The following is a 22,772-nucleotide window of genomic DNA, read 5'->3' on the forward strand; positions in this document are numbered from 1 at the left end:
TTTTGGTTTGATGATGAGAGAGATTGATGGATGATATTCATATGATTCACACACAGGGATGGTGAAAATACCTTGCAGGAGGAGAGTAAATTCAAGGGTTGAAAGTCAAAACAATAGCAGCTACTACGAACTAGTAATTAATTAATAGGATAACACTTGAATAACTTTTGAATAATCATGGTTCTTTTTCTCTGATCTCATCCTGTCATAATGCAGTGATATCCCTATTGGCTTTGACAACAGATTATCTATTGGCCATTACATTGTTCATATTAATTACCCTGCCACACTTCAAATTAATTCCAACTTATTTTATTGCGTCATATATGCTATTGTGTAATTAATTATTATTAGTTATTAAATGCTGCATCATGTGATTCATGTAGTTTACACATCAAACGTATACAGTTGCAGGTGCTATCATCCAAGAATAAATCAGTGTTATTAAGCCTAAAATTAATCTAAGAAGTCATGCATGAACAATTAGTAGTCACCAACCATATTATATTTGGTAAAAGGTTTAGCTAAAATATGTCTGTAGGATCTGTGATAAAGTTACAAATTAAGAAAATTTTTATAAAAAATAATACAAACTTCAAATTTTTAATGTATTTATTGTAAATTTATTAGTGTAAAATATTTAAAATTTTTTATTATTAATAATCTTAACTTGGACCGATAGCTAAATCCTTCGGTAAAGGATTATATTCATTCTTAATAAAATTAGGCAATAAATGCACTACATACACTTTTATTTATATATATAAAAAAAAATAGAAACTCAACTCCAATCGATTTCACGTGAAGTTGATAACTGATAGCTGTTAGATGATTTGACTAATTTGATTAAATTTTCATCTAACGACTCTCACCTATCAACTTCACGTGAAGTCGATAATTGATAGCTGTTAGATGATTTGACTGATTTGATTAAATTTTCATCTAACGACTCTCAGCTATCAACTTCACGTGAAGTCGACTGCACCTGAATTTTCACTGTAAAAAAAAACATATTGTTATTAACTACTCACAAAAAACATATTTATACGAAGATAATAGATAAGATGTTGATACATATTTTGTAGTTTAATTAAATATATTAAATTATTTAATAATTTATTACTATCATCTTCATAAAAATACATCTTTAAATCAATAATCATTTATATTGATAGTCTCTCGTATATTTATCATGACGATATTTTACTATTTTTATTTTGAAATATATGATATATTATATTTCTCTCTTTAAGAAATTAATATAGACATTATTACAATTGAAAGTGAACAAGTATAATATATAAATTACATGGTATGGTGTTTATTATTATGATAATTACGGTTACTATACAAATTTAACAATATTTTTTAAATATTGTTAAAATGAAAATAATATTTCGTTAATATTTAAAAACACTTTTTATTTGGAAATCAAAATAAAAAATATAATAAAAATATTATCTTGAATTTACAATACTTTTTAAGTGTTATAAAAATGATATAATCAGCGTAGCCATCACAAAAATAACGACCACAAACTATATTAATATTAGATAAACAAAAATCTAGATAAAGCAAGTTACCTTATTAATAATAGATGCGGTCAAAAGTGAAAACCCTAAGTTTATGCATGTGTTGTAGGATACATCATAGATGATAGATGAGGATTAGAGCACAGGAATATGCCTAAAGTATGAAGCTAAAAAAGCAAAGGGGGAATATGGTAACAACTAACAAGCTAAGGCAGTGAACCTGATAGGTACAACAATTAATGAGTCCCAAAGAAAGCCATTCACGGTTCAAAATGAAACCAATTTTCTTTATCAGTTTATGGCAGCAAGAATGTCAGGGGAGGAAAGGAGGAAGGGCAAGCAAGACCCTGACATCAAAATTTAAGAGAGAGGGTCCAACAACAACCAAGAACGAAGAATAGTAGGATCATAAATATTATTTTTTTATTTATTTTTTGAATCCCAAGAAAACAAACTCTCATTATCCTTCCTGTCTCTTCCTAACTAGAAAGGGACACATCAACCCAAATTTACGTGCAGGTAATCATCATTTATATTCACTCTCCCCTCAGTGTTTTCATTGTCTTTTATCACTATTTTTATTTTCTTTTTAATTCTACTATTTATGCCATTTCTTACTTCATGTACTTAGTTATGATAAATGCTAAGCAGACAATTATACCTGATAACTATACCAAATGCAAGAAATATATGCTTATTTTGAACTTGTTACATGTATCTCTTATTTTTATATATATAATTGTCAAAATCAATTACTTTTTTAGTAAAATTTTTGTTTTGTTATTATTTGAAACATTTAAATAAGTCTTTGGTTCTTGTAAAATATTTTTTATTTCTATATAATTTTCTTTTTTTTTTTATAAAACTTAAAAATTATCTGTTTTAGTTTGTTTTTTTTTTTACCAAAAATAGGAGACTCAAACCCGTAACCTCGTAATTGAATATGTGGAGACACATCATTTGAGCTATAACTTATCGGCCTGTTTTAATTTGTTCTATTATATACTAATATGACAAGTCTTATTACATCAATACTTAACAGGGTATATTAATTAATGAAGGAAGCTAAAATAAATCATTTTTAAATATTACCGAAGTAGAAAAAAATTATAAAAATCAACTAATTATTTAAGCCTAAATGGAATATAAAATTTACATGAAATAAGTCTTGTCCCACACTTTAGCTAGGAGGCATTTAATTGAAACAACTTAATATAGAGATAGAAATTAAAAAAGAAAAAAAATTTTAATGCATGTATCGTAATAATAAATACATTTTCAATTTCGCTAAATAACTAATTGAGATATCTAACCAACAATAAGCCAACAAGCGTTCTTTAATTTCTACATACAAAAAGTGAGATTTAAATTCTCCACACTTGTTTAAGCGGGCTAATGAACTAATTCTTAGACCAACCCAATTTAATTTAGTTAGGAATTATTTACCTATATTTTTTCATATACAAAACTTTTCCACCACCTCTCATTTTCTTCATTTCTTTTGGACCATACTGAGTCGCTGACACTGGCAAGTTTTCATTATATATATGCATTATATAGCAGCACTTTCTTCATCATCTCATGGCACTATTCATCTGAGCTTGTTCATCTGAAACCCTCCCTTAGCTCATCATCAGCACCATCCTCAAGTAGTGTCTAGGTCTTCATGGTGTCTTGTTCAGTGCACGAAATGCCATCGGTGTCCATTGTAATGGCGCTTCCTCCACGAGGTGAAGGCTGTGAAATTCAAACAGAAATGCAACAAGTGTGGTAGATGCTATGGCGATATCTCTCCTGAGCTTATTCTTCTTACGTTTTTATTTTATTTTTTTTAACTTTATAAATAATATTCAAGTTTTCTTGACCTTGCAAGTCCAATTATTTTAAAAAATCTTGTCAAGATTACTTGTAATATTTTAGCAGTAAGAGCACTCATAGTGCAAGCTGTCATTGTCAACCACGGACTTTAGGATACTAGAATATTCCGTGGATTATTTTTTTTGTAAGAAGATTTCAATAAGAAATATGATAGGTAAAATTAGCAAGACTCGTTCATATGTTAGAAATTAGTAAAAGAGATTAGTAGTTATGTTTTGTTTTGTTTTGCAGTTATTTACAAAACAATTTTTTGTATGTGTACGAAGATGTGAATGAAAATGGTTTTACATGTTTTGCTTATTCCTCAATGTATTTTAGTTGTAAGACTCTTACTTGAATGTTTAGTTACTTACCCAGATCTCCAAGTTCTTTTGGCAGTTTTATCCCTCACTGATTGAAATGTAATGTTATCTCTTTCGTTGTGGAAGTTCCCGTTTTCAGTTCTATTAAGAGGAAGACAGAGATTGAACTATAGATATGCACTGAGTTAAAGGCTTAAAGCTGAACTGATCAAACTTTTTTGGACTTTCTCCTTACCGTACTTTGAATAGCAGGGACTTACCTGCAATTTTAACTTAAAGTTGGTAAGAAGAATTATCATGATTCATGAGTGACTCTTAATTTCGCTTTAGCATTATTTATCTTCTTAGTTCTTAATTTTGCTGTAGCGTTAATTAATTAATTAATAAATTAATAAGAAGCAGATTGTAAAATATTCCATCCAGTCATCCAGATTCCGTGGCGTCTGGTGCACTAATTAAACTATTTTCTTGTGTCACGAGTAGCACATAGTTCTTGGAGGTAGCATTCATGCATGAAATTCATTATCATCTAATAAGACCCATTTTTGTGTTAGTAGGATGCTCTTTTAATCATTTTATTCAAATATAAAAGTAAGGACATATTAAAAATTCTCCATAATATTTACTTTTTCTGTATGGAGCAACTGCATACTCATTCAAATAATATTGCATTTCCAGCGAGGTTTTAACTTTTAATCATTAGTATTCGACTTCATTCTCAATAGTGGATGGATGATGTGGTAAACAAATGAGCAGATTAGAGGTATTGATCCTAAAAGGCTCAAAGTGGATGATTTCGAGATCAAATCTTCAACAGACATACGGATAAAAGTTCTGACTTGACTACATTCAAGTACAACTCGAGATAAATATCACACAAGATTTTAGTAGAACCTATTCTTCATGTGTACTTAAACAAATTATTTAGGTTATATTCATCACATACGAACTCTCAAAATTTAAATTAAAATACCAGCTGAGTTCAGAGTTCTGAACACCATTATTACAACAATGTAGCACCGCTGTGAAGGCAATCGACATACATAGCAACCTGGCAAGATGCATGGTCTAAAGAAGCACAAGGGAACTTGTGTAAGAAAGGGCTAAATCAAGTGTTATAATGGCCAGTCACAGTAGCTTTGATTTTGCTTCGATAGTTAAAACTACTGATTACATATACTTTTTCTAAATTATACACAAGTGCTCTCCATGGGCCTCAGCCATAATGTGATAACCAATTGAAGATTCAATCTTAAAATTTTTATCGATTAAGAAGCTCAACTTTAACTAGATTTTTATAATACTTGTCAACTGATGAAAGCAAAAGTTCATGTTCCATATATTTTGTTTTAAGTACAAATTATTTCCATATGCAATATTGGATACTTCGGTCTTAACATTTTTGTTAACAAAGTGTAACGGAATAAAGGCGATGTCCATAATTGGCAGAATCAAAATTTAAGTTGGTTTATCATAAGTCCGCAAGGACTACTTCATTAAGATTTCTAAAATCTATCATATACACTCAAATATTATGTACAATTTGCATCCTACAAACAATAGGAATCAGCTTTTGCTAAAACACATAACACATTCAAGCTGCAAGCACCAATACTTTGATAGTGCCTTGGCTATTTGCAGTTAGTATAGTGGGACTATCACTCTTCCAACATACAGCGCTGATGAAGTAAGATCCTGCCTCATCCTCAGCATCATCCACCTCAGGCGAACCAAATTTATGCCATGTCACGGGCTTGGATATTTCCTGCAAAGGAGGTTGAATCTTCAGTCACACACGAGGCATATATAACATATTTCATGTAAATTTTGACATAATTAAACATGGCAAACCTTGTGATAGACAAAAACTTCATTTGTTTCACTGCCACAAGCGATGTACTCGCTGTTTACTGTAAGACCAACAAAGTTCTTCTCATTCGCGTGGCCTTTGAAAGTCCGAACCTGCATGGGGTATACAGTATTTTAAAAAAATTATGATAGTTATGAATATTTAAGGCTCATTTAAACAAGAAATTCATTACAACTGATGCCCAAATCAATAGCCCCACATATCCAAAGAAAATAACTGACTGTAATGATCAATCAGAAAAACATGTAACAACAGTCACTAGACTCACTGCATCCAATTGTGAAGTAATAGACCATGATTAAAATGCCTCAATATCAGTCACCACAGACATCAGACAAAAATAAGACCAATCTGTTTGTGGCCTTCAATAATAGACCGCATTCATGAATAATTGGAGGCCTCATTCCAGGCATAAAAGTAAAATAACATCCCTCAAAAGATCGACTGGAGTCGGGGTATTTTCCACCTCTGAGGAAAAGTCTTTGGGAAAAAAAACCCGAAGAAACCAGCAAATAGCTCAAATTTGTGCCAATTCTTATTTTAATGCACGAGTAAACCGCTCCTGTCTAAACATCTTTTCTCTCATAATGATTGACAGCTTTGGTTGCCAGACTCAATCCAACCTCAATGGCTATGGAGATCTTATACTGTCATTTCTCCATAATCTTGGCAGACAAACAAGGAACGATCATATAATATTGCAGAAATACTTCCCACTTCATAGCTCAAGCAATGGTTTTTGACAGGCATCAATCCAATATTGTGGTTCAAGGAGGTCTCATGGAAAACAAGTAAACGTGTTTAGCACAAGCAACAAATATACATTTATATAATTTACCTAAGTTTCTGAGCTACATTCATGAGTATATCTTTGGAACAATATTACAAACAGATAGGCATTTGGAATATTTGGGATGTGCAACTGGAGTACACCAATTATCTTCAGCTAAAATTTGAACTAAAAAGAAGGAAGTGATACTCGTGGATATAATACTCAAAATAAGCATCTGAAATGGTTATATTGAGTCATTTATAGTGCAGTTCAGTTTGTAAATTTTCATAACAAAGCCATATGCCGACACATAAATTCTAGCAGGTGGGCTGGTTATTGATAAATTAATCAACACAAGCCAACGGGAGTTCACAGGTTAAATGCAGAATGCAGATAAATTTGATGATAATCAATCAAATACAAGAAATTCCTTGGCTTAAATTACTCACTGGTACGTTGTCCTTCACATCCCACAACCGCAATGTACTGTCTGTTGATGCAGATGCAAGTTCATCATTAGACAAAAATTTCACATATGAAACAGCCTTCTTGTGCCCACTGAAAACATGGACTGGACGGCTAATGTTTCTCAAATCATAATAATGGATGTGATGATCTGCTGATCCAACCTGGAAAGAATATTAAGATCATTGTACTGTAAGATAAATCAAGTTTAGATGAAAGATAACAAAACTTGTCACTATCAAAGACAGGTAAAGTATATCATTATAATTGTAAATTTCATTACTGCAAGCAATTACTGATGATAGATTTGCATATGTGCAGCTAATAGTATGATTTTCTGAATTATATATATATAGCCAGACAGAATCCAAATTGGCAAAAATGATCAATGGTCAGAGATATAAGAAAAGGAACTATTTTCTGAGGAAATATTACAGTTATGTAATTAAAAAGTATATATCTTCGAAATGCCAAACTTTGAGTTGGCAGCAGAATGATACATTGCAAGATAGTACATATATGGGATTAAAACTCAAGTGCACTAACTTGATATATCATCTTCTAATTGAACAGAAGGTACATACTGCAATATAATTGCCAGATCCTGGATTATACTTGACACAACATATGTTTGCTTTCATGTCTATATTTAGAACACTTGCCTCCTGCCTTGTGCACCAGACTTTGACCTGCTCGAAGAAAAGACAGAAATTACAGTTAGTTCGAATAACTTATTAATTACATAGTAATCAAAACAGAATTTAGGAAATCACTTATCTACCAGCCAGTTTCAACTGGCAGGAAATTCCACATTCTTGATCAGCATTAAACTTTTAAATAAATGTGCTATAGTACCTTACAATCATCACTACCAGATACTAGCATAGATGGATCTGTTTTTGAAAAATCAACACTCCATGCACGCTTTTCATGTTCTTCATATTCCATTAGACTCTGCCAAAAAAAATGATACTCATGAGATCAAGCATGTAATGGTGGAAACAATATCAGTTAATAAACTGATACACATAAATTGACCATTTGAATTCAATAATTACCTTCCTAGTGGTTACATCCCAAACAGTAACAATTCCTTCATAATCACTGCTAGCTATCTGGTTCTTAGAATACTTGTTCCAACTCAAGCAACTAAGTTTCGATCGTGTAGACATCTCCACAACAGGATAATGAGAATCTGCAGGTTCATTCACAACCTGGATAGTAATAACAAAGGTAACAGTTATTTTTGCATTCAAAATCTATTGGTTTTTCGGGCAACACCAGCGTACCCCTCCACACTAAATGTAACAGAAAACCCTCCAGCACCGGTGCCTTATTACTAATTTGATGTAATTAAAAACCAACACATCAAGAACCATAAAATACATAGCACTAAAGATTGCTAATCCATTTTCTACTGTGTGAATCTCTTTCCAGTCATACTCTTATCATATAGTTTATTTATCCCTTGATAAGTTATCAATGTTTTGCCAAATTTGAGAATGCCTCCTCCTGTAAATTTGACTCAGTAGGGGACTTGGAAGAAAACTCGATCAACTTCATATTAAAGTTAATAGCACTAAAGAAACTCTGTTAAGAGCGTACTTCATATAAAATACACTAAATACTACTTCAATATTGAAGATGACTTAATGACCATATCTCCAAGACTAGTCTATCATGTTTCCAAGACTTGACTCAACACTTTGCTATCCATAATTCACTAAAGTGATATATTTTATCCCAAGTGAATATCAGTGGTCCACACTGCCACCTAAGTTAAAGTTATAGCCCCCATTTACCCCAGAAGAGCAGAAAATACAAATTGTAGTAAGAGAAAAAGGCCATCCATTTACCCCAGAAAAGTCGAAGACTTTAATGCTTCGTGAAACTCCAGCAGTAGCAAACAAATCATCATCACGGTCAAACTCTATGCTGCAATAAATGTTACAAAATCCATACATTCAGAGTGATCATACTTAAATACAGCTGTAAATCTGAAATAGAGCCTTCTTCAGAGGAAAGAAAGAGGGAGGGGGGGGGGGGGGGGGTTAATAGAGCCTCTTCATTTCTCTGATGCAGTTCAATATTTCTTATTCCTTCACATTCAGTTGGCGGTGGGAGAGAGATAAAGTCAGTCAGGTTTTAAAATACAAACCAACCTCCTCATATTACCTTAATTATTACTACAACATTTTTTATCTTTATCATACAATGTTAAGATATGTAACACTGATATGGCATAAAACCAGCAAACAAAGACCAAAATCTTGATAATCAGAGATATGGTCAAAACACTATATTTTACATCATAGACCTTTGTATAAAGCTATAACCTTTATTTTGTGTTTCATGAACCATCTCTTCCAAAAGTTTTAAGTAGTTGGATAGAGACATGTGAATGGTTTTATATCTAACACATCCCCTGAAACGAATATAGTATTCTACTCGATGCTGAAACTAAACTTTTTATATGGAAAAAAGGAAAGCAACTAGGAATAAAGTCTAAACCTTTTATTTATAGAATCTCTAATACCATGTCATGAACAATCCCTCAAAAAAGCTACGTTGCTGCCTTGTTGGGTAAAGAAACATAAATGGTTTATATAACATTTTACGTCAAAGAACTAGATCTATCTATGACCTACAGCAAACAAGTGCACAACTGGAACTATGAAAAAATTGGTCACAACTCACAAACCTATAACTCTGCCAATAAACCTTGCATATCTGATGAAAGCGAACTTTTAATTGCAGTAATTAGACTAAAAAAATAGTCTTATATCTTTTGATCATACACAACATTATAAATATAATAAATATATAATGGAGAAATCACAGATTGCACACTAAATTAAGAAAACAATTCTTGACCAACAGATGACTTTAATGGGTTATGCCAACCATACTGCAATAACTGAAAATAGGTTGGACAAAATTTCTACAAAATCACAGCTGCAAAGATAAAATGACAGATGAATAACAAAGATTCTGTGAGAATCTTTCATCCATAACTAAGTAAATAAATCCCTCACCTTGAAACAATGTTGGCAGAATGGAATAAATCCCCATGTCTTAGTTCCGCAATGACTCTCAATCGGCTGTTCCAAATAGAACAGAAAAGGTTGAAGATAACTAGGTACTTCTGACTCAAGAAAATAGTAATTGACATCAATATTGTATTTATCTATTGGTATATATGAAAACGATAGAACATGGCAATACCTGTAACGAGTGAAAGTAGTCAAAACTGACTGAAAATCTTCAAGACCAGCCGTGTAACCTTCTCGGCTTATGAGATTTGTATCAAGTTCTTGTTGGCCATGGGGCTTATCTACTGAATGACGACGCTTTCGTAGGTAGCATTCTTGTAGATCATTAAACTGGAATGAGGGAGGGAATATTTGATTGAGATTTGTTTTTGAGACGGAAAGGAAAAATGAAAGAAATAAATAAACAAATAAAACAGAACGCTTTAGGTGGTATAAAAAAGGATTTTTCCAGAAAACGTTTCAAAGCTTAGACAACTACAAAAGCTATATCATTAACTTCTCCAAATTTGTTTAGCTATTTCTTCTGGTCTTGAAAAAGAAAAATGACAAAGAATTTCCAGACAACTTCTTTCAAAAAAGATCACATTGATAATATTTAAAGAATAATTTATCGAAAATGAATTCAAGAACTAAATAATGAACCAAGATAACCTGTGTATGCACCCTCTTTTTTCTGACTAGAGCAGCACCCGATTGATTTATATATTGTGATTCTGATCCACTGATGCCATCTTTTCTATGTGCTCCATATCCATGAGAACTGATTTGGGATTTCCCCTCGTTTTTCTTAGTCAAACTTCCCGAAGACAACCCTCCTCGAAGATTTAGAGTACTAGACATAAGACCAGTACTGTTCTTGTCCATTGATGAGTGCCATGATTTTCTTCCACCAGAATCATCAAGCATCCGCAATTTGACAGAGTACCTGTCTCTTGCACGATACAAGTCCATTCGATGTTTCTCTACAGCACTAATGTCCTCTTTTATGAACTGGAGATCAGTTTGCACCTATAAATGGAACACCCGTCGAATGCAAGATTGAAATGAAAAAAGAAATATGTATTAAACTTAGTACAGAAGAAGCCATTTAATGCAATCGGATGAAAGGAAAAATTGATAAGTTGATAACAATAATTTAATCCCAAAAAGAAGATAGAGATCACGTCAGCACACCTCCTTTAACTCGTCAACTTTTTGCTTCCGTAAGCAATGCAAGAAGTCTAACAAGATCTGCATGTTTCTCTCAGCTTCTTCTTGTTCCATTTTTCTTTTCTTCTCTGCAAGGAGAGACAGGAGGGTGTCTAGCTCCTTAATTGTCACGTCACAACCCTGTTTGAAGATTCAAAAAACAGAGAGAGAGGAATCATCAACTAAATAAAACAACTAAATATGAAGAATTAGGCCAAATTTCACAAAATCCTGTTAAATAGATATACATAGCTAGTGACCGACCTTCAATAAAATCACAAGTATGAATTCAACAGAAGTAAAGAAAAAATAAGTTTCCAACTTAATTACAACATATTCTTAACCTACTAACTTTGTCAGACACCACAGTATCCAACCACCACCACCACCCCCACCCCCACCCCACCCCCCCCCCCCCCCCCACACACACACACACATAAAAAAACGGAAGGGAAAAACACACCACAGAGAAAAGGGGGTCATTCAGAGTTAGCATTTAGCAACTCTCAGTTTAGGCAAACAGTTGTAATTGAACTTTTATTCATAATAATACAATCAGTTTTGCCGTGTGCCCTATTGAAGAACAAAATGTTACAGTATCATTTTTACTGTGCCATAACAGCAACATGCCATATATCCATAACAGAGTGACAAATAGAACAGTATTTTGAATTATTACAACAATCAATAACGAATTATTTAATTTTGTGACAACTCACAAAATGAATTAAAAAAATTAGCTATGACAAAGGTAAAGATCAAAAGTAGTACAGCTAGAACAACAAACCTTCTCCAATGCATGGCGGAAATGCTCCACAGGGGTAGCAGTTCTCGATATTTGGCGAGCAGAAGTCTTCTTTAGTAGCTACAAATGTGGTACAGAAACCGTATAACAATAAGCTGCATTTCGAAGTAAATCCAGTTCAAGATAAAAATTAAGCTCAAACTCTCATATTCAAACTTTCACGCTTTCAAATTACCGAAAACAGAAAAAACGACGCTAGTGAAGCCAGCAAGACCAACATTATTCCATTCAGCGAGTTATGAAACTCAAAAACAATATCAGCCAGACCTATTCAGCTAAAAAGAACGCTACATACAGCAGCACAGATTCTACTCTTAAACGTAACAGGAACAATCTCAGTCTGGAAAAAAGTTAATATCACCTAAAGCGCGAAAAACTGAATTCAAAGTTTTCTGTTCCTTTACACAACGAAGCACGCATATATTCCTCTCTTAAACGTAAACGAAACAACCGATTCCAATCCAAACGAACCGAATTCGAAGTTTCTAACTCCCGAAAACAAACTCTGCCGAATCGGAATAAAAAAAGCGAAGAGGCGAACCTTGTCGAGCAAGAAGTTAGGGAAGAGGTGGCTGTTGGTGAGGTAATGGCCGCAGCAAGGGCAATCGCTCTTGTTGCGAAGGTGAGTGGTGATGCACATGTAGCAGAAGCTGTGTCCGCACGAGGTGAGGAACGCGTCCTTGATGATCTGCATGCAAATCGGGCAGAGAAAATCCTTGTCGAGCTCCGGCATAACCGCTTCGGAGGCGGCAAAAATCTCGCCGCCAGAGACGGCGCCGACGGTTGCCGCGGACGGATCGGCGGCAGCGGCTGGTTTGGACTGCTCGGATTTGACGACGGCTGGGACCAGAGGCCCAGCAGAGAAGTCCTCCATTTGGAGGTCTATCGTGGAGGAGTGGTGGTGGCTTCTTCTGTCTTCCTTTTTCGGTTACGGCTTAGAGAGAGAGAGAAGAGAGTGTGTGGTTTTCAGTAATTCGGGGTTGTGTGAGAGATTTGAGTGCAGAGAGAGAGAGAGTGGGGAGTGTGGGGCCATGGTGTAGTATTGTGAGGGTGAGATATGTCCACGTGATGGCAACGCTTGCAATATGATGAAGAACGCCACGTCACTCTAAACGTCAAAATCTTCACCAAATGTTTTTTGGAAAATGTTTGATAACTAAAAAAAATTAATTAAAAATAATCATAATTTATTCTATTTAATATTTATTAATTATTATAATAATTAATAAATATTAAATAAGATAAATTCTGGTTATTGCCACAATTAATTGTTAATATTTACTAACATAAAAGAAACGTCGTTATGCTGTAAATTTTTTTCCGCCAAGGATCCATTCTGGTAAAAAATTCAATGACTAATCTTTCAACTATTGCAGGAGCACAAAGTAAATGACCTTCTAAATAAAAAAAAAGTTTCTTTCTCATTCTCCAAAAAAACCCAAAAAAAGGTTAAAAAATACAGACTCTTATTTATTTGTGTCGGCTTATGCTAGTACATTATGTTATAATCTGAAATTACTATTATCTTTTTCATCAATCATAACCACCATATTTTTGTTTTCAACCTCCAATCGTTACATAAGTGATTATTATTTACTAGCATATAATATATAACAATTAACTTGAATTAATCTAATGAATAATTCAAATATCTTCTTATTTACACGACAACTCTATAACAGAAAACCAAAAACATATAATATACAACTATTTTTAATCTAAATTATATATTATTTTATTAAACTCTAAGCACTAAATTCATCTACCTGGGTTGTATAGTAGAGATTTCATGCATCTAGCGGATATCATATATGCCTTAGGTTGTATGGGCCGTGTCATATAACTATATTAGCACCTAATTTAAAATCTATTCCATCACTAACTAGTAACTAGTAGATGAAAAAGCAGTATATATGTCTAAATTAAAACACAATTGTATAGAATTAAACTACTTTCTACTCTAAAGAATAAAAGTTGCCTTTTATTTTGACTTTAATTTACCTGTATTTCTTTTAAATAGGTGTCAAGCAAGGTCCTCATATATAGGTCAACTAAACTAACTCAAGATGAGCAAAGAACTCAAGTGTATATATATATATATATATATATATATATATATATATATATATATTCAAAAGCACACAAATGAATTGTTATATTATATTAATTAGTTGGAGTCAATGAAGATGTATAAATAAAACAACAATTGTCTCTACTTGGCCTTCTTTTTTTCACGATTTTACTAAAAAAAAATAAAATAAAATTTATTGTTTTCACTTTTTATATATTTTAAAAACTAAAAATATAAAAAGGTCCCTTATCCTTAATCGGCATATTTTCCCCCTACTGTTGTGAACAGGTTACTAAAATCACAAGCATAGAGAATAATGTTGAAGGTATAAATGTGTTAGGTATCAGAACTAATAAGAACCAAATAACGCAATCAAAATTTGTTAAAAATATTATTTGTAAATTAAAATCAGTTATTATATTTGTACTCTAACATATATTTTATATTGGTGGTTGATTTTAATGTATACATGGTATAATCGAAAATTTGCAAACGAAAAAATAGATGGAACTAAATAAGAATTTACACAATAGTAAAAACAATAATATGATAAAAATGGTGAAATTACAATCTCTCACAATATATAAAAAAGTCTATATTACTCTTTTACATATTACAAAAATTTATACAAAAAGATTATACGTATAAAAAAATTTTACTAGTTTTTTCTCTAAAATTTTATTCACTAATTCTATGTAAAGCATGTGATACATTAACAAATGCCTTAATCCTCTATATATAGTTTCCTAAAAGTAGTGATATGAGAAATAAATCACTACTTATTCAAGTTGTCATAATACTAAGTTGATCAACTTGATCTTGTTAAGTTTTCATCTTGTACAATTTTATTAAGTTGTATGATAAGTTGATAAATATCAACTTAATCTTATTATCGTATAATAACTCATTCTTTGGCTAAGTCAAAAGATTACAACTAAACTAACTTATCTTTAAGTTATAATTTTTTACTAGAATTTTGACTATGCAAATTGAACAACTTACAAATTAATTTTATGAGTTTACCAATTTAATAAAAACATACTTGATTCTAGACAAAGTTTACTTCTATAATGTTCTTTAATATTCTACAAATTTAAACTTGCTCCACTTGTAATTTTTAGTTATTTTTGTATACTTCAAAATCAAAAAAAAAAAAAGAATTTTGCTTCTTCTTTTCACAAAATGTGGTTTCTATATAGCGATTATAAGGTAAAATATATTTTTTGTTCTTGAAATTTGTTAAAAGTTTTAAAAATACCTTTAAATTTTATTTTGTTTCAATTTAGTTCTAAAAATTTTTTATTTGCGTCAAATATACCTTGGTGGCTAAGTTTTCAAAAGAATAAATTACCATTTGTATCTATGAAAGATACAAACGCTGACAAATGTATCCATATAAGAATAAAACGACAATTGTACCCACGGAAGATAGCTTTTATGTGCCAAGAATACCCTAACGGACCAATTGTGTAACCAACGTCCGGGTACTCTTGGCACACGGAAGCCATCTTCCGTGGTTATAATTGTCGTTTTATTCTTATATGGGTACATTTGTCAACATTTGTATCTTTGATGGGTACAAATAGTAATTTATTCTTTTCAAAAAACTTAGAATCAATTAAACAACAATTTTACAAGAATAACCTTCAATACAAACAAATCAGACATAGTTGTCATACATTATTGCTGGATTAGTCTTAAATTTTCTGAAAACCTAGCTGTTAAAAATATATTTGATACAAATAAAAAACTTTAAAGACAAAATTAAAACAAAATAAAACTTAGGTATATTTTTAAAAATTTTAACAAATTTTAAAGACAAAAAATATATTTTACCCCAATTTTAATTAAATTGTAGTTGTAGCTAGCTATAAATGTCGTCACAATTGTAGTTTTTTCTTCATTCTTTTAATTTATAACTCAAAAGTTGATTCATTACAATCTTAATGCGACTTCGTTATAACCTATTGCAATTATATAGCAGTTGATTTATATGAATATTATGTAAGCCAAAATTTCAAGGTGCCATATGATTCTGGAGCTGGCCATGATTTCTATAATATATAGTAACATTCTCTAACTACATTTTTATTTTGTATTTAGGGGAGATATATGCTGCATTTTTTTCAATTTAAATGATGCAGACACAACGATATCTGCAAATATATAACACTTGGCTAGTGTGCTTCCAGGTACAAAGTTGACAGGTTGCAATAATACAACTGAAATATCAACTATGGAGTGGAAAGACCAAAATACCACAATTAATACATTATCTGCTCAAGTGGTGCCTTATTTCAATTTTCTGCTCTAAAAAGTAGATTAAACATCTAAAATGATTTTTGATTTATAATAAATGTTAGATCGGAAATCGGATACTTCATTTTTCAATAAATTTTTATTTTTAAAAATCTTTTTATAATTATTTTTGTCAAATATATTCATTTTTCTGCTTTTTAGAAATGAACTAATTTATTCTCTTATAATATTTTCTTTTTAAATTTACTTGTCTTATAGTAAATTTTTTTAGAGTTATTTGTCAAACACATATTATATAAATTTGATTGAAACGATAAAACTATAAAGGGATTACAAAAGTAATTCTTAAGAACTTCTACAAATAAAAAATTTGTTAGAAACTAAAGTGTGTCTGATCCGAATTTTATTGGGATCAATTTAACTTTTTATCCCAAAAAAATTGTGTGAATAAAAGTTTCTTTTGACATAAATATTTTAAGTTGCATTAATTTAAATTTATATATATTGAATGCTTTTAGAATACTTTCTAGCTAACACCTTATTCTTAATTGCAAATCCTTATCAAATAATACTAGTAATTAGTGAGAGTGATTGATTAAGATACTTCAAATCTTTTTTCAAAGTTGGTTGGTTGGAAGTTTAGGGGTTTAATTCGACTTTTGTCTTTTTTATTATTTTTTCCTCAATAAAATCGATTTTGGGCCAAATTTAGACCATTACATTGTAGACTCTATCAGGACCTTTCTTTCATATGATCCAAATACTTTTCCTCTTACACACCAGACCAAAACAAAAAAATACCAAATCTTCGTCCCAAAGAACAAACAGATGATGAAAACTATACCAAACTTTACTGTTTCATTTTCATGTCATCTTAATTGAGTGTGGCTAATTTCTTAAACATTATAATAATAATAATAATAGTTAAAAGATAAGTTACTATATGTTTGGTTTTGCAAATCACTATTGAAGGTACTTAATAAAAATTTTCAATTGTCACGTGAAAAAATATTTATAATAAAAAAAATCAGTGGTCGAAATTTTTTTAAGGCATATAATTAATAACTTGTATAAAAGTTTCTACATTAAGACTCTTAACTATTTATATTAATCTTATTAGGATATTAATTAACAGGATTCTTAGTTAAAACTTAAAAGCTAAAACAACTAATACCATCATTATTTCTTGTTGAAAAAACTTTTTTTTTTTTTTTTGTGGTGTGATATCTTGTTGAAAAACTTTGTTTTGTGGTCATTGTACCCAAAAACAACGTTTCCACCCTACGTGAGACCCAAGCGTAGAATTTTCTAAAACGTGGAATCTACTTTCTATTGATTTATTCAACATGGAATAAAGTTATTACATTATTCATAAAAATAATATTTTCCAATTTTCTTTTTAAGAAAAATAGTTATAAAATAAAATAAAAGTGTATGTATAACTCATTTATCTACGTAAAATCTAGCATGAATGCCCTACAACATTATTTTATGATTTTATCAGTTATCATATAAGCTTTAGTAAAGATTATTGTCACTTTTTAATATATATATATATTTTTTTTCTTCTTTCGAATAATTAATAAGCAGGGCTTACTTTTAACACGTTGAGATTTCTATGTACTTACTATATAATATATATTCTTCCTGATTTATTCTATATTTACCTTTGAATAGCTTACACAATTGTTTTTGAACAACTCCTGGATGATTGGATCCGAACCCAAGATGACTATATATGGTTAATTAATTAGAATTATTATATGTGCGCGTGTCATGTACGAAATAATATATATAAATTTATAAAGTAATTTTTAAAATGAAAATATGTATAATCATTTCTGTTATAAAAATTTTATAAATTAATTATTTTTAAAATTTAACTATTTTTAATATTAAAAATAAAAAATTAATAAATAATAATTTTATTTATTTTTAAAATATAACATTTACTTATTAATAGTAATATATAATTTGTGATTAAATTAAAAAAAAATTAATATTGAAAGAAAAACTTGAAAGAATAGTAGAGAAAATGAATGAGAGAATTGTATTTAATGATGCGTATGTACAATAGAGATCATGCCTTTACCCAGAAGCATGATAGTAAAGAAGAGAGAAAGATGATAGTAAAGAAGAGATTAGTAACAAACTATAACAAATTGATACCCTCAAGATTTATTTTAAGAATGGAACGTTACAAGAAAATGATTGGAAACTGTTAAATTTATTGACGGAATTACGAAAAGAATCCATCGATCAATTTTTTACTGCTAAATTTAGCATCAGATAAATTTTGATGGTAAAATTTTTGTTAATCATTGATTATTGTCGAATTTTGTAATCCAATGATAATTTCTGACATAATCAGCAGCAGAGTTCATTAAATAGGTGATGAAAAATTAGAGGTGTTATGTACTAGCATAGTTGTCAGAACCGAATCGGTGATCGAACCAATAAAGTTACTGGGTTACTAGGTTACTGGTTCAATCGGTGAGTCACTGGTCGAACCGGTTAATTCGGTATAATTAAATAATTATATAAAATTTAATTATCTTTTTATTATTAGTATTTTTATAAAAATAATTATCATTTTTAAATTTTAATATTTTATTAATTAGTTTATATTTATTTTATTATTATATTATTATAGGTGAAAAGTCACATACAATTGTTTTTTGTGAAGTTGATATTTAAGAACCGTTGACTAGTTTAACTAAATATCATCTAGCGATTTTCAACTATCAACTTCATATGAAGACAAAATAAAATAATATATAAAAAAAAATAATATTAATAAGATATCAATTATCATATAATCATGAAAAAAAAATAAATTGTGATTAATTAAATTTTTTGTTTATCTTTTTAATTTGTATATATTTAATAAAATTTATAGTTAAATAAAATGTAATTGATTTAAAAATGAGTGACTTTGAAATTAAAATAAATTGAATATAAGTGAAAAGAAAGAATGCTATATGTATTATAATTTGTATATTAGTTGATGAGAATCACTTTAGCTTGGTGGTAGAAGCATGCTTGCTTTATCCTGGAGGAAGGGGTTTGAACCCCACTGGAAGCATTTTGGAAAATTTTTCGCTGGAGGGTTTAGAGCACGGTGGAGTTGCAGATCGATAGTCCATTGTAGATTCACCTTCAAACCGAGCGGCTCGAATCGGTCCGATTTTCACCGGTTCGTACCGATTCTCTACCTTAAACGGTTAGAAGCTTAGACCGGAGCAGTATTGGATTCGGTTTACCAGTTTTTCGGTCAAACCGACCGGTCCAGTCCGGTTCTGACAACTATGCGTACTAGGATATAGAATTTATCAATAGATTAACTAAGGATCTCGCTAGAGAGGAGTTAAACCTCAAAATGTCCTTGAGATTGGCGTCATGCACTAAAATCGTCCTTGAGATTCTAATTGCACCAATTACGTCCCTGAGATTGAAAAAAATATACCATATTAGTCCCTGACCTATTTTCCATTAACGATGTGATGACATGGCATGATAACGTGGACTGTAAGTGAAACGTGTCACTTCATGATTTGGCCACGTGTAATGGTATGATGATGTGGTGGCCAGTGACACGTGGCATGTTGACGTGGATTGTTGTGCCACGTGTCACAATGTTATTTGGCCACGTGTCTGTTTGTGCCACGTGTCGCAACCGTATTCGTCCATGTGTCATCCATTATGTCATCGTTGTATATGCACCAAATTAGTCCCTCACTTTGCATTAAGTAACTCATTTTAGTCCCTGAAATTGAATGTCGTGCACCAAACTAGTCCCTTCACCAATTTTTTCTCATTTTTTTTAAATTTAAAATTTTAATATCTTGAATACACTAATTTCAATTTTATTTTTTCATATATCATTTAAATACAAGTGCTTTCATAAAAATTTTTAAGATTTTACTTTTTAGTTTTAATTATATAATTTTTTTAATAATTTAACATTGGTAAATTTTGTAATATATAAGTATGTTATTATAAAAAAAATTATTTGATTGATTAGACACATTTTTCTCATAAAAAAATATGTGTTTTTAACAATAAATTAATAATTAAAATAAATATTTTTTTTTTATGAAATACACTTCTCGTTATGTGTAAATGAGTTAGATTGAAAGCACTTCAACCACCCTCACTACCATCTTTGACCTCTACAGTCTAGACGAAAGAGGTCGGAAATGGTAATGAGGGAAGCTTGAAATGCCTTCACGTCAACTCCAAGACGGCGGTTATTAGGGGTATCCGCAAGAAAATTTTTTTTTATAAAAGTACTGAAAGAGGTCGGAGATGGTAGTGAAGGTGCTTGAAAAGCCTTCACGTCAGCTCTAAGTAGGCGGTTAGGGTATTCGCAAGAGAAAAAATATTTTATAAAAACACTTTTATTTGAAGAACATGTGAAAAAATAGAATTGAAATTAATGCATTTAAAAATATTGAGAATTTTGAATTTATAGAAAAAAATGAGAAAAAACTGGTGAAGGGACTAGTTTGGTGCACGACATTCAATTTCAGGGACTAAAATGAGTCACTTAATGCAAAGTGAGGGACTAATTTGGTGCATATACAACGATGACATAATGGATGACACGTGGACGAATACGGTTGCGACACGTGGCCAAATAACATTGTGACACGTGGCACAACCATCCACGTCAGCATGCCACGTGTCACTGGTCACCACATAATCATACCATTACACGTGGTCAAATCATGAAGTGACACGTGTCACTTACAATCCACGTCATTATGCTATGTCATCACGTCGTTAATGGAAAATAGGTCAGGGACTAATATGGTGCACTTTTTTCAATCTCAGGGACGTAATTGGTGCAATTGGAATCTCAGGGACGATTTTAGTGCATGACGCCAATCTCAGGGACCATTTTGGGGTTTAACTCCGCTAGAGAGACTATTTGTACAATGTGTACAATGGGCTATTGAGTTACAAAATGAACATCCTTCATACTATCTAGAATAACCATTCGAGTACTAAGGATAATAAACATCTTCTCAAAAGTTCACTAAAGATCGAACTCTTGACCTTTTGAATCTAGAGCTCTAATACCATGTCATGATACCACTCATCCCAAAAGTAACACTAATTATTATATCTCTAATACTCACTAAACTTCCATTGTACACATTGTAAAAAATTTCATTAGCTCCTCATACTTTTCCGTTAAGCAATAGTAAATCTGACAAAAAATATAAATATATTTTTTTAATTTGTTGGAACATGATAATCAATAATTAATAGTCAAATCTCAATTAGTGAAAGCAAATAGTATTTTTAAAGAAAATAATCAGTTATATATAATGTGAAATATCAAGTGTATAGAATAAAAACTTAAAAAAAATAAAATATTGTCAAACAAAGCAAAATAAAACCTTAATCACTACGGATCCGGATTGTTATCGTCGTCGTCATCCCCATAATCCTGTTGAGGTGACGGTCTAGGTGGTGGTGTCGGTGCCTATCTTGGCTCCTATATAGGGGTAGCAAGCGGGTCTAAATTCGCTGGGTCAACTCGTGTAACCCGTCAAAAAAGACGAGCCGGACTGAAAAATTAGGACTGCCAAATAGCAAAAGTCCGCCTAACCCACACCGCTTAAACCGCGGGTTTTGCCAGAGCGGGGTGGGCTTCCCTGCCGGGCTTAGTGTTTTTTTGGCATTGGAGTATTTTTGCAAATTTTTTACCAAAAATCCAACTTCCCCCAACCTAACTTATAAGAGAATGGAGATGAAAATTGAATGTTTTGTATTATGTTTATTTTGCTTTGAAGACAATATTTATAATTATGTTTTGGATTATATTTATTTTGCTTTGGAGACAATATTTATAATTATATTTTGGATGAAAACTTGGTTTATAATTATGTTTATTAGATACTTATAATTACAAAGACTTCAATGTTTGTGAATATAAAAATTATATTTTTTTATGTTTTTAGAAATTATAAATTTATTAAAATGATTGTAAAATTATATATATTATTTAATAGTTAATAGTAAAAAAAAGAGGAAATTTGGCGAGTTTAACCCGTCAGCCCACAGTTAGGGGGGGCGGGATGAGATTTTAAGACCGTCTCACTAGGAGGGGCGGGGCGGGACGAGGCGGACTTCCCCGATTGCCACCCCTACTCCAGTACTCCTATGCAAAGGACGAGGAACCCTAATCAATATACGTGCATCTATTCATAGGACACCGCCATCTGTTGTTGTATCTACTGAATCTGCTCGAGCTCCTGCCTCATGAGTACCAAAGAATTTAGCAGCGGATATTAACTTTTAACACTACAAAAAAAAGAATTCAAAGAAGAACTATATAAAGGTGATGACTAATAATTTTGAGTTTTATTTTGTTATCCTTGAGCCAGTAGCTACTTATACAAGGTTCTTTCCCTATATAAAGAAGAACTATGACTATGGCATAATCATATTCCTCTTGACCTTCAACTTGATTACGGTGTCAAGCTATAGGGTTGACAATGTATTGAAGATTGCACATGACAGAATCTACACCATTGCTATAGGTTGTGGCATTTTCCTCCTCATG

The 22,772-nt window shown here is 31.3% G+C and overlaps 1 protein-coding gene across 1 annotated transcript; it reads right to left on the reverse strand.

The window, feature by feature from the left end:
- Positions 1-5,154: 5,154 nt before the first annotated feature.
- On the reverse strand, positions 5,155-12,924 carry LOC112764438 (E3 ubiquitin-protein ligase COP1). Its single transcript, XM_025810023.3, has 13 exons — positions 12,407-12,924; positions 11,848-11,925; positions 11,046-11,201; positions 10,524-10,880; positions 10,045-10,202; positions 9,855-9,920; positions 8,676-8,754; positions 7,878-8,033; positions 7,675-7,773; positions 7,404-7,508; positions 6,804-6,983; positions 5,564-5,674; positions 5,155-5,477 (listed from the first exon to the last, which is right to left on the reverse strand). Exons 1-13 carry the CDS (start codon positions 12,737-12,739, stop codon positions 5,307-5,309), a joined length of 2,049 nt encoding a protein of 682 aa, XP_025665808.1. The 5' UTR covers positions 12,740-12,924; the 3' UTR covers positions 5,155-5,306.
- Positions 12,925-22,772: the final 9,848 nt, after the last annotated feature.

Source organism: Arachis hypogaea, chromosome 17 (genome assembly GCF_003086295.3).
Source record: "Arachis hypogaea cultivar Tifrunner chromosome 17, arahy.Tifrunner.gnm2.J5K5, whole genome shotgun sequence".
Lineage (NCBI taxonomy): Eukaryota > Viridiplantae > Streptophyta > Magnoliopsida > Fabales > Fabaceae > Arachis > Arachis hypogaea.